The 13,085-nt window shown below is 40.1% G+C and overlaps 1 protein-coding gene across 1 annotated transcript in view; it reads right to left on the bottom strand.

Annotated features, from left to right (window-relative positions):
* Positions 1-13,085, bottom strand: part of MYH15 (myosin heavy chain 15) — a 129,576-nt gene that overhangs the window by 23,201 nt on the left and 93,290 nt on the right. The window contains exons 28-31 of the mRNA XM_077994122.1: positions 10,943-11,139; positions 6,951-7,300; positions 4,671-4,795; positions 1,728-1,843 (exon numbers count right to left, since the gene is read on the bottom strand). Coding sequence (XP_077850248.1) covers positions 1,728-1,843; positions 4,671-4,795; positions 6,951-7,300; positions 10,943-11,139 — 788 coding nt within the window. The remainder of the gene's footprint in view (positions 1-1,727; positions 1,844-4,670; positions 4,796-6,950; positions 7,301-10,942; positions 11,140-13,085) is intronic.

The raw sequence follows: 13,085 nt of genomic DNA, 5'->3' as shown, positions 1-13,085 counted from the left end.
TTTTGGTACAATCTATGCTCCGAGTAGAAAGGGTCTGGGCTGGTATTTGTGATATTTTGTAAAATAAGCTCATCTTTTCTTTCTGGATATTCCTATTATAGTTATTATGAATCATTAACTAAAATTTATGAATAGCTCGTCCCCCTGCTTCCAGCCCACCCCTTCTTTTCTCAGCTCCTCATGGCTTATGCCTATTCTTCAGTTCTTTCTTCTTCCAGCCCTAGCTCTTTGGATCTCTGGCTTTTTTTCACACTAAGATTCTTACAATTGGTGAACTGCTCTACGACATTCAGATGTACCTGACGAGACACAGGCTCTCTGAGGATTCATTTCTCCTCAGCTGGGTTTATTTATAGGCACAGGTCTGATATTACTTGAAATCAGTGTTATTTGTTGCTTAAATCAGTGTTATTCGTTGCTTTTTTAAAATCTGCACAAGGAGACATTCATTTTTATTCCTGGTGGAAAGAAGTAGGGCAAATATCAAGGCCCAAGGTTTTTGCCCTTCATCAAAAAAATTCTTTTAGACACTGACTCAGAACCTCTTAAGTAGATCAGAATTCCTCGCCACAGTCAGTCCTATAGAAGAAAGTGCCAGTGAGTGAGAGCAAAGATAACTCAAAGCACATAGAGGGCCAAATTTGGCTTGACATCCTCATTAAAAAATTGACCCCCTTGAGAGTTTTGTCTAAAAATGGGCTACAGGAAAGAGGTCAGTTCAATTGAACATGTTAACAGGGTTTTTTTTTTTCTTTTTCTTAAAAAAAAAATGGTTTAACAAATACATTGAAAGTAAGTTGCCAATTGAATCTCAGGCTCAAATGATTTTTCTTGCTAACATATGGCATTGACTTAAGGGAACAGATTAGATAATATAATCATCGTTAATTCCATGTGTTTATAATTGTGCCTTTGATCTACAGCGTGTGAAGTGCTTTGCCAACATCAGACTACTGATCTTCCTCACCACCTTCTGTGACATGTAGGGGCTGCTTTTATCCCCTCACTTCACTGAGAAGCTAAGAAGTGGAATGTCTAAAGTCATCAGCTTGTTATGACAAAGCTAAGAAAAAATTCTGCAACCCATGAGTCCTGTCTAATTCAGTTTCCTGACTATTAAGACTTAGCTGCTTTAACAAAGATTCAATAAGCAGCTTAGCTCTTGGCTTCTGCTCCTCTTCAAACAAATGGCTACAGGTACAAGCAGGGGGTATGGGAAAACTTCACTCTGGTCTGAAAGTACAGCATTGAATTTTTAATTTTTTTCTCCATGGCTCAGCATTTTCAGTCAATTTCTCAATGCCCAAGAAAGTGGCATTATAGGGACATGCAGACAGTATGCAGAGTCCTTATACATATAATCATTTATTTGGTGTTATCTTGAGTCTCATATGACAGCAGAAGCTCCTCAAATATAAGAAAATTATAAAATCCAGCAATAATTATATATAGATATTCCTTTATATCAATAGCGGTGAGCTCTCACCACTATTGATATAAAGGAATATCTATATACAATTGTGTATAAAGGGATATCTAATTGTGTATAAAGGAATATCTATACATGATTATAAATATTGTATATAAAAGATACTAATATACAGTTACACTAAGTTTCTTTGGTAATACTCCAACAGGGGCCATAAAAGCAACTGGACATAATGAGCTCTGTTTAGTCAAGGATTCAGAAATACATAATTGTTACATATCAAAATCATCTTAAATACCTAAAATTTTCTAATTCTTCATCTTTCTCTGAAAGCTTTCTTTCAAGTTCTGCTTTAGCTTTCAAGAGTTCAAGCTGGAAACGAAGAATCTTGCTTTCATTACGTTCCAAGGCTCCCTGGAATACATAGATAAAAAGCATTAAATGAAGTCCACTTTTAGACAAAAATTTTATTTTTTTCCCAAAACATATGTCGCTAATGTAGCTCTCTTAGAGTTATTGGGAAAGATATAGGTTCAAGTCAGGTCCCTAGAGACTGCAACACAGTGAGACAAGCAACTGCTTTCATTTGTCATTTCACTTATAGATTTGACATTCTTAGGTCTTTCAGCTGTAGCTCCAGAACTAGAATTTTAAAGCCTATTTTAAAATAGAAAATTTGAGTCTTGTCTGTGGCTATATTTAAGCTTTTTAATGTATTACTCTTGACTTTTTCTAACATATTCCAACTATGGGATAAATTTTAAAAAGTATCAGAGCTAGAACAAGGAAGGTGATAACTCCTACCTGGAATCTTCTATTAAATTCTGGACATCACGAGGGAATAGAGGAAAAGTTGGATGCATTCAGAGAACAAACAACATGGTAGTGTCCAAATATTGTCATGTGAAGAGCAAATAAAGGAATTTAGGATGTATCTGACACGTAACACTCAGCGTGAGCCATTATAACCATAATTGGTACCACTACTGCAAATGAATTGCTTTGATAGGCAGGAAGATTCCCTGCCCCTTTGTGTATTCAAATATAGTTAAGGCAATTATTTGCAGGGATGTTATAAAGGCAATTCAATTCTAAAAGCATAGGTTTGGCTAAATCTTTAAAGCCTGTCCTGAAGCTAAAAATGTATATAAAAGAAGAAACCCAAAAAGCACTTGCAGAATACCAATGATATAAGGGCATAAGGGGTGATGCAATTTTGTGGTCAGTTAGCTACAGGCAGTCCTAAAGGCAGAAGTAATTTTTTTATAGCCTCTTTTGAGGAGTGCTTAGCAGATACGACCAAAAGTAAAAAAGTAAAACTGAGTTGCAATTTTAAAATAAAAATAAAAAGATGATGGGAATTTTAATAAGACCTCCCTTGATGTTCTCTTGATACTACCTTCAATATAAAAGAAAATAAAATTGCTAACGCACACTCAAAAACAAATGCTTGGATAATAGTTTCCTCAGAGGGAATAGTGTAGTTCCTTCAAGAGGAGACTGTCACCTCTAACCCTCTAAAATGCACTGAGAAAGTGAATCTTTAGGGAAGACGACCTGGGATAATTTGAGTTTCATGGCTTTAAAACAATCTGATACAGTTTCTCATAAAGGCTCACCCAGGAAAATAAATAATGCAATGCTACAAATACATGTCCAAGTTGATGAAGTATTTATGGAGGTGGCTGATGACAGTTGAGAAAATGCGAATAGAACGCATTGCCATCTAGTGGTACTAAATGGTTTGAGCACTCTGGCCTTCCTGTCATTCTCACCCTTGACCCATGTGCTGATCAACTGAATATACAAAGATGCCTCTATGTTATACAGGACAAAAATTGCCAGTGCCAGTTGTATTTTTCATTGACTTGTCATAGTGCTTGAAATTTCTATCATAAAATTTACTTCTTTTAGTTAAGGTGGTGGCTTCAAAAAGTCCCTTGCCAGGATGGCCAGAGAACCAAAGGGAACAAGTAAACAAAACAAAGTTCACCAGCTGTATAAGGACCAGCTGTGCTAGAGGGCACCACACTGCCAACCAAAAGGAGTCTGTATAAAGTTAGATAGCCTCAGGAAACGTGTATGCATAACAGGGCAAGAGCTGCTGCCTGACAACTCTATACGGAGGGTAATATGGAAACATTTGCTTGGCAAGTTTCTTCTGGAATCATAATGGTGAGGTAAATGTAACAGACAATGCTTGGCACAGAGCGGTCCTTTGGGGTCTTGTTTTCCATCACCATACCTTCCAAAAGGCCCCTACCTAACACTGACTGCCACATCTTTCAAAAATCTTTTTTCATTTTCTACTGGTGGGAGGGTAGGGCTGTATTTTAATGTGTCTGAGTACTTGCTCAAAGGTTGAGTCAGGAAGACGAAGTTCAGCTCTGAGAAGAGGCTACACAGGGCTTCTTAACCACCTAATAATCATGATAGGGTGACTTCCTCCTCGTTAGTTTACCTTCTTTGGCAAAACATCTTCTTAGAGGTCCTTTCAATTGCTAATGCACACTCAGAGATAAAGTCAGAGACTTTTCCTGAACTGTGAACCCATAACACTGAAAACCTTCCTGTCAATCTGCACAAAGATGAGCTTTCAGAAACCACTGTTTGACAGCATTGCTTTGAATCTTATTTCCAAAACTACCAAAAGTTTTTGGGGAAAAAAAATTGAAAAGTTTTTGTGACTGACTCTTTAAAGAGGGGACAGCTATGAGAATATTTATTCATTCAACATTTGACAAATATTTACTGAGCCTCTACTACACGCCAGGCAATGTTCTAGGCCAGTGCTTCTCAAATATTAATGTGCATATGAACCACCAAGGGATCTTGTTAAAATGCAGAATCCTGATTCAACAGAGATGGGCAGAGGGCTGAGATTCTGAATTTTTAACAGCCTTCCAAGTGATGTCCATGGGCCACATGTTGAGTAGTGAGGGTCTGGGCACTGGGGATAACTGGCGAACGAGATAGACATAGTTCCTGTTTTTACTACAATCAGGAGATTTGCATTCACTGTTTGTATCCTGCTCTCTGAGTCTCAATTTCCTCTTTTATAAAATGGGGACAGTAGTTTGCTACAGTGATTATATTAAAATTATGCATTTGGCAGAGTGCCTAGCATATAGTAAATAAACATTTGAATACATGTCCTTTTGTTGGTGCTGTTGTTATTGCTAGAATGCAAATCTTCTGCCTTGTCACAGTGAAAACTTTCTTTTCTCCCTGGTGATAATACCTCTGTTTCTTCCAGAGTCACCTGGACTTCTGTCTTCTCCTGTTCAATTAGTTTCTTGACCTTTTCCATTTCAGTTAAGTTCTTGGTCCCTTCTCTAACCTGGTTTGTCAGATTAGAAATCTCTTCTGGAGAGAGAGGTAAGAAAAACAAAGTTAGTGAAAGGGCTCAGTCTCAAACCAATGATACCAGGCACAACAGACTGTTCCAGCCCACTGGAACAGTGGCCTCATGCCACCCTTGGTAACTTGATGACCTAGCCCATATGGGACCTAGAAATTTTAAAGGCATTCATTTTTTCATATAGTCTTTTGCCATCTGAAAATTGTCTACAACAAATGGTGAGGATGGTGCTTCAGAATATTGTACACTAGACAACCTTTGCAACTTTGCATGGCAGTCCTGCTCATTAGAGCCATTCCAGGTTCTACCTGGAGGAACACAGACCTGGAGTCCCTACCCTTCCAGTGTAAGTGCTTAGCTATCAACACTAGTGGCTGCCATTGTTTCAGTCACCACTCGACACCGAGACAGGAACTTAAAGTAGAAGCTGGATCACTATCTGCCAGCATCCAAGGCGTGGCTCCAGATAGGCCAGAGAATCAGAAGGGGCCCAAGTGGCTTTAGCTCAAGCACTTCAGTGTTGTTTCCTAGCCTTTCATGAACATTAGCCTTTGACAAACAGAATAGGACATCCAGAAGTCAAAAACCTCTTCCACCTGATATTGTTCTGCCTTTAGTACCTAAGAGGTGTGGTATAGGGCCAAGTAGCTCAGAGAATTACCAAGTTCAGAGGTGGTGGAAGGAGCTCAATAAGTCACCTGCTCCTCTGGTTCTGAGATCTGGGCTGTGATGTGATATGATGAGAATTTTTAGAAGTTACAAAGACAAATATGTTAGACGGAAATTTTCATTGCATAATAAATTCTTCTCTGATAAGCTCTCTCTTAAAGATGGGTTATCAAGAAGAAAATCAGGGAAGAGGTTCTCAACTCTGACTGCACCTTAGAATCACCTGGAGAGCTTTGGAAAAAGCTCACTCAATATTCAAACCCCACCCCCCCAGTCCAAAGGTGGTGCCCAGATCAGCAGCACCGGCCTCACCTGGAAAACTGTCAGAAATACAAATCCTTCAGACCTACTGAGTCAGAAACTCTGGGGGTGGGCCCCAGCCATCTGTGCTTTAACAAACCCTCCAGCTGGTTTGGACGTAGCTAAAGTTTTCTAACCACTGTTTTAGCACCCCTCATGTCCCCAGCTAGTGCCTTGATCATAGACTATGTAGGTCAACAGAAAGTAAGCTTCATTTACGCCTCCAACAGTAATGAACTTGCTTCCAGGGCATCTCAGGGTTTTCATGCACATTGCTGTTGGTGCTGGGATAAGTTGGCAGCCTCTTTGAAGGGCTGTTTGGCAGTAAATCAAAATTTAAAAATTCATTTCATTAACCCAGCAATTTCTTTTCCAGGGATCCATTCTACTGAAATATTTTTACATGTGCATAAATACATGTATAGGGATGTATAATGTAGGATTATTCATATTTGTGAATAATTGGATCTAAAATTATAAAGTATAGTTAAATGATAGCCATCTTTATTACAAAACACTATGTAGCTATTAACAGGCTTGTGGTAGGTCTCCATGTACAGGCATGCAAAGAGCCACAAGGTACGTGGGAAGGTTGCACAGCTCAGTAGTTAAGTGCGTATATGCTGGAGCCATGGCTGGGCTCAAATCCCAGATCTGCGACTTATCAAATGTGAATTTGAACAAGTTACTCAACTTATGACCTATATAACCTTCATTTTACATATGAGAAAACTTAACACTAGACTATTCTGAAAATTTAACAATAAATAGTTAAACAGTGCCTGGTACGTAGTATGGGCTATAGAAATATTCATTAAATCGGGAAATATATTCATATATGAAAAAATAAAACGTGTAGAACAAAATGTAGTTCGGGTAAAAAATACACCCTTGAGTATAGCACACATGGAAAATCTTGGTAAGGTTGTGGATATCAAGAAATTCTCATCAGTGGCTTCCTTTACAGAGGAGAACTGAAGTTAAAGGCAGGAAACTAGTCTTCCTTTTAGAATTAATTTCATACAAATAGCATCTAAAATTAAAAAAAAAAAAACGGTCAAACAGAAGTATAAAAATTGAAAAGTTAAAACATGATGGGAACGTGAAAATGCTGAAGACAGCTTTGCCTGTAGCCAGGGCTCTCCCTGAGCTACCCACTCCGGCTTTGGCTCCGAGCCCAGCTTGGTGTACCTTGGAGGTTCTTGTTCTCCCTCCTGAGTGTCTCCTGGCCCACGATGCTCTCCTTGTAGGCGTGCTTGAGCTTGAGGAGCTCTGTACTGAGAGCCTGGATTTCCTTCCGAGAGGCATCCAGCAACGTCTGCGACTCCTCATGCTTCTGCTTCCAGTCCGCAAGGGCCTTGCCAGACTGCAGCTGCTTCTGGTCCAGCCTGGCTGCTGCAGAGCGGACCTTCCCGAGGTCAGACAGGGCGTCCCCGAGCTCCAGCTGCAGCCGGTGTCTGGCTCTCTCCAAGGAGGCATTTCTGGCATTGGCCACCCCCATGGCTTCCGCTGCCTCCTGCAACCTAATTGCCAGTTCCTTCCTGAGAAAGGAGGATACCCAAAGAGTGAGTGAGGCAACAACTCTCAGAGAGCTCACCAAGTCTGCCCTGGATTAAAGATAGAGCTTGGGTGCAAAGTAAGATGGCACCTCTGCAGTGGACTTAGTGGTACAAAGCAACAGCAGCTCCTATCTGAAAGTGACCTCACTGTCTGTGACCACCATCTTCTGCCTCCTGTGTGCATGGGGTCTTTATTTTCCCCCTTTGCAAGCTGCACTTGGAACTCTGGATCTCTTTGAATTCCTACAAGTATTTGCTTATCCTAAATCTCTAATAAGCAATACTGACTTGATTATTTCCTAAGAAGAGGGAAAAAAGGAAGATTGTACTGAACACCCTACCAACAGTAAGCACCTTTCAAATCTGTAGCCATGTGTAGTCACTAAAGAGCTTCTTGGCTGTGTTGCTTCTAAAGAACACTCTCTTGCTTTTTCCTGCTTATTCTCTCACATCATGTGGCTCCTAAACATGACACAATTATTTCTTCTCTCCGAGTGTGTTCTCCACCTCAGCTCCTCTCTCCAGATTTATATTCCCAAACCCATCTCATTATGCTCACTCAACAGGTCCTGCTGTTCTTATGGGGTACTTTAGCCCCCATCTGCTGTTCCTTGGGCATCTCTGAGATGGAGTGGTTTATTACAATGCTTCTTTCTCCACCACCCCCATAATATGCTACTATTAGGAATTCTAACGGATGAAATGTGTTCTGTTGCTTACATCTCCTGCAGGGTTGTTGGCAGTCCCATTCTTACTCACTTATTATACTTCTTAGATGAAAAGTACTATATGTACCAAAGCTCATCTACTGCTATTAAACAGAAAAAAAGTTCTCCGGAATTAACAGGACTGCATAACTAGGCCAACAGAGCAATGTGGTAATAAAGCCCCCTTTGGGTGGAATCCTGCAAAAACCCCTATATGCTTGGGATCCAGGAAGCATCTAGGCTCTAACAACATCCTGCCCCCGGCTTTCTAACCATAGTCACTTCACTTCTTTGCTTCACGTTTCTTAAGTGTGAAGAGGAGATTCTGATGCTTTACCTGACTTAAGGCAGTAGCAATGAAATAATTACAGGCAGTCGAGTGAAATAATTACATATATTTTAACTACTTTAGAAATGCTTGTTGATCAAAGAAAATAGGAGTTTCACTTTGGGTGACCAATCATACTGGATTGCCTGGGACTGAGGGGTTTCACCAGGTGATATGGTTTGGCTGTGTCCCCATCAAAATCTCATCTTGTAGTTCCCCTAATCCCCACATGTTGTGGGAGGGACTGGTGGGAGGTAATTTAACCATCAAGGTGGTAACCCTCATGCTGTTCTCATGACAGTAAGTTCTCATGAGATCTGATGGTTTTATAAGGGGCTTTCCCCTTCTTACTCACTCACTTCTCTTCCTGCCACCATGTGAAGAAGTACGTGTTTGCTTCCCCTTCCACCAGGATTGTAAGTTTCCTGAGGTCACCCCAGCCATGCTGAATGGTGAGTCAATTAAATCTCTTTCCATTATAAATTACCCAGTCTTGGGTATGCCTTTATTAGCAGTGTGAGAACGGACTAATACACCAGGACATGAGATTTTCAAAGCTAAAACAGGAAACCTCCAGGGTAAACTGGACAAACTGGTTAACCTCGTTTTACCAATAACTTGGTTCTATGTTTAACATCAACTACTATTTTGCTCTTTAACTTGCCAACCATAAGCACCTACTTAGTTATCTCGAATATGTAAGGAGGATCTCGAATATGTAAGGGGATATTGGAAATTAAGAAACTAAATCCTGCCGGGCGCGGTGGCTCAAGCCTGTAATCCCAGCACTTTGGGAAGCCGAGACGGGCGGATCACAAGGTCGGGAGATCGAGACCATCCTGGCTAACCCGGTGAAACCCCGTCTCTACTAAAAAATACAAAAAACTAGCCGGGCGAGGTGGTGGGCGCCTGTAGTCCCACCTACTCGGGAGGCTGAGGCAGGAGAATGGCATAAACCCGGGAGGCGGAGCTTGCAGTGAGCTGAGATCCGGCCACTGCACTCCAGCCTGGGCGACAGAGCGAGACTCCGTCTCAAAAAAAAAAAAAAAAAAAAAAAAAAAGAAACTAAATCCTTGTCCTTGGGAACTTAGAATTCAGAAGCAGTACACTGAGTCTTAGGTGAGCTTGAGTCTGCTAAACTAACTCATCATTTGAACCCCAGCATGGAAATCAAAGCAGGCAAATCTTTAACTTCAATAATAAAAAAGAAACCAGGACCCTAGATTGTTTTGTAGCTGCCTACCTCCCTGAGGTGATTTAGAGGAAAAGATAATAATACAGACGTTTTATTTATTCAATGTCCCACCAATTTGAAAGTAAAAAAGTGTCTTCAGAGAGTACCATGTTTGCCCATTATTTTCTTTAGTTATTACATACTACAGAACTAGTTCCAACAAACCCATGTGGTCATAAAGTAGTCTATATTCTTTTGCTCTTTCCTATCCAACCCCCAAAGAAACCATCAAACAGAATGATAGATAGGCAATTTCACCTGAATTCTTCAATCATTAGAAGGGGGGGAAATCTTACTTCAGAAGTAAATACCATATTTGGATATAAGAGGGCATCTCAGTTCAAAGCCAAAACTTCCTGTGGTCCAGAGTTTTGATAAAACACCTACTGCATGTATTTTTAGTATCTGTCATTCTAAAGCCCTTTTTAAGTTACTGTGGGTACAGAGATGGATCACTTGCCCCTTCTGGGACAAAACACAGCAGCTGTTCAGCAATTGCACAGCAATGCCTCTCAAAGATTTAGGTGAAGAACTGGAAAACATTATTTCTGGTTGAAGCTAAAGAGAAATGTATTGATCTTCCCTGGATTTTTGCCAAGCTACCAAGCCAGGGACACATTCTTTTGAGTAAACCTTTAATGATTATAAGCTGGGGTTTGACAATTTCTCTTAAAAATAGAGTTTCTTGGTCTCTAAGCAAAATGCTTCAGTTCTATACCCTGATACTGAGTCACAATTCAGCTGTGCCCCAAACTTCTGTAACTACTAAGAACTTTTAAAACCTTTACATAGAAATGGCTATAAAATTGATATTCTAACCTTAGGGATGGCCTGGGGATGGTTTCTTTTCAAAGCAACCTTTGTCCTAGAAGATATGACGACAGATCCTAACATTTTTTCCAGCTTCCCTGTCCATCTTCACAGACTACTTTGTAGTCTACAAGTTGTAGACCAGGGACACGACGACTTTGATGGAGACACGTACACACGTGGACTCAATTATTTTGGCATTACGAATGAAATATAGGGTTTTAAGCGATAGCCTATTTTCACACCGTGGCTCAAAGTCACATCTTTTATGAAAACTTCCCTTGTGTCCCTAGAAAGAGCCTCCTTTCTCTCCCCAGGACCTCTTTATAGTCTCTGTCACTTTGTATTACACTTTTTATATTTTTAGTCCCTCTACAGAGTGTGCTTCTTACCAGCAGTGAATGTTTCAGCTTTGGTTTGGGGCTTGTTCCTGCATGTGGCAAGGATTTGTTAAATGCATACCACGAGGCCTTGGAGACAGAGTCATTATGAGTGACTCCTCCATGTGACTAACTCCAGGTTAAGCATAGCCTTGCCCTACTCACTTGGCATCCTCCAAGTCTTCTGTTTTCTGGATGACATTGTTTTCATACTTCATTCTCCATTGCACCATTTCAGCATTGACTTTGGATAAGGTCCGGTGCAGCTCAGCCTTGACCTCTTGTTCTTCCTCATACTGCTCTCGTAGAAGGTCACAGTCACGCTGGGCCTTCTGCAGGGCATGGGCCAGGGCACTCTGGGACTGTAGGGAACACACATTAACAAAAAAGGCATGACCACCACAAACAACACAAGTCTTGAAAGTAAGATAATATTTTTTTAGGTAAGATTAACCTGCCACAAATTCAAGCTGAACCTGAACCTAGTAAGATAATACTAGGGAGAGAATTTGAGACAAGAGAAAGGATAGATAGAGTATCTAATTGCTGCCATTAAAACAGGGAAGGGAATTCTATTTAGAGAAATGCCAGCTTGACTCTGTGGACTTAGGCCTGGAATTCTAGAAATAGTGGAGAATGCAAGGATAGCAAAGACAACATTCACCATCATTTAGGCAATAAGATTTATATTTAGCAATATATTAGACTCAGAGCTTGTTCAAACCAGAAAGAACCACTGAAATTTAGCCTTTTCATTCCACTGATGAAGAAAATAAAATCTTTTATTTCACACTGAAATCTCTAAAAACCTCAGCTCCTAATACTTCAAAATAGTACTACAGCCCAATAGAACTTCTGTAATGATGAAAATGTTCTCTATGTACACTGTCCAATATGGTAAACACCTAGCCACATGTGGCTACTGAACATTCAAAATATGCCTAGTACAATGTGTGATTAAAACTGAATTCATAATTTTATTTAACTTTAATATAAATTTAAATAGCTACCTGTAGTGTAGTAGAGGCTTCTATATGTATTGGACAGCCCTGCTGGGTTTAACAAACATTTTTGTCATTTAAATGGTGATCTGGCTAACCTAGCAGCATCATTCCTCCGAGACAATCTAGTGTGGAAAGAACCAGGGTCCTGACGGGTCCTCATGGGTCCTTTATGCAAATTAGGAAAAAAAAAAAGCACATTTTCAGGAAGATACAGCTCTGAGGGCACAAGGTTTAGTTAATGGCAGCCTCAGCCAGACCCCTCTGGGTGGTAAATGAGGAGCCACAATACACAATGACACTGAAAAGGATGCAGGCCTTGGAATCAGATGAACCTGAGTTCAAACTGTGACCTCTCCTCTTGTTTAATTTTATTTTCCTTTAAAGGAAAAACTTTTAAAACCTTTATGTGGCATTTACATGGCATATATTTAATTATGGAAGTAAACGAGACGACAAAATCCCTGCCCTAAAGAGCCCAAAAGAAATAAGGGGATACACAAAATACACATGCAAATAAACTAATAAATAAAATTTCTAATAGCAGTAAAACAAATACAGCAGATAAGCACGATCTAGAATGTTTGGCTCCTTCTCATCATCCCCCTAAGACCTTGGGGAAGGGCCTTTAAGCAACAGGAAGGACAGTTATAAAAGTCCTAAGGCAGGAATGATGGTGCCTGGTTTAAGAGGCAGACGGGAAGCCAGGGCAGCTGGGGGGAGTAAATGAGGGAAGCAGATGTAGGAAGTAGGTCACAGAAGGATGCTGGAGCCAGATCAGGGGGGCTTGTAGGCCAACTGGAAGTCACTGGGAAGGCAGCCAGAGAGATCTTCTAAAATATAACTCATTTCACTAGTGCTTAAGTTCCTTCACAGTATATCACTAGGTGTATGACCTTGGACATGTTATTTTTCTTCTCAGAGCCTTGGTTTTTTCATATATAAGGATGCAATTCTATCTGCTTCATTTGACTGATATGAAGATTGAGATAACATGACAGAAGTGTCTAGTACAATGTCTGATGCACAAACAATGATAAATTTTTAAATTTGTGTATAATATAGAAAATATGGAGAGTCAAGGGAATAAAATGGTACAATATTTTAAAACAGACTCAACTACCTGCGTTTTCAGAGTATATGCCTTCATAGTATGGTCATGTACAAGTAAGATACTTTGGGGTCTTAGTAATAAGATGCCTTGAATATGAACTAAGAATTCATTTAAATATCAGGGCTCAAAGAATTCATATCTCATGTTGGTCACTATGCTTTCATCTTCCAGAATCACTTTCACTGGAGTCACC

The sequence above is a fragment of the Macaca mulatta genome, chromosome 2 (assembly GCF_049350105.2).
Source record: "Macaca mulatta isolate MMU2019108-1 chromosome 2, T2T-MMU8v2.0, whole genome shotgun sequence".
Taxonomy (NCBI): domain Eukaryota; kingdom Metazoa; phylum Chordata; class Mammalia; order Primates; family Cercopithecidae; genus Macaca; species Macaca mulatta.
Note: the sequence above shows the minus strand (reverse complement) of the source record. Positions and strands in the feature narration are given on the sequence as shown.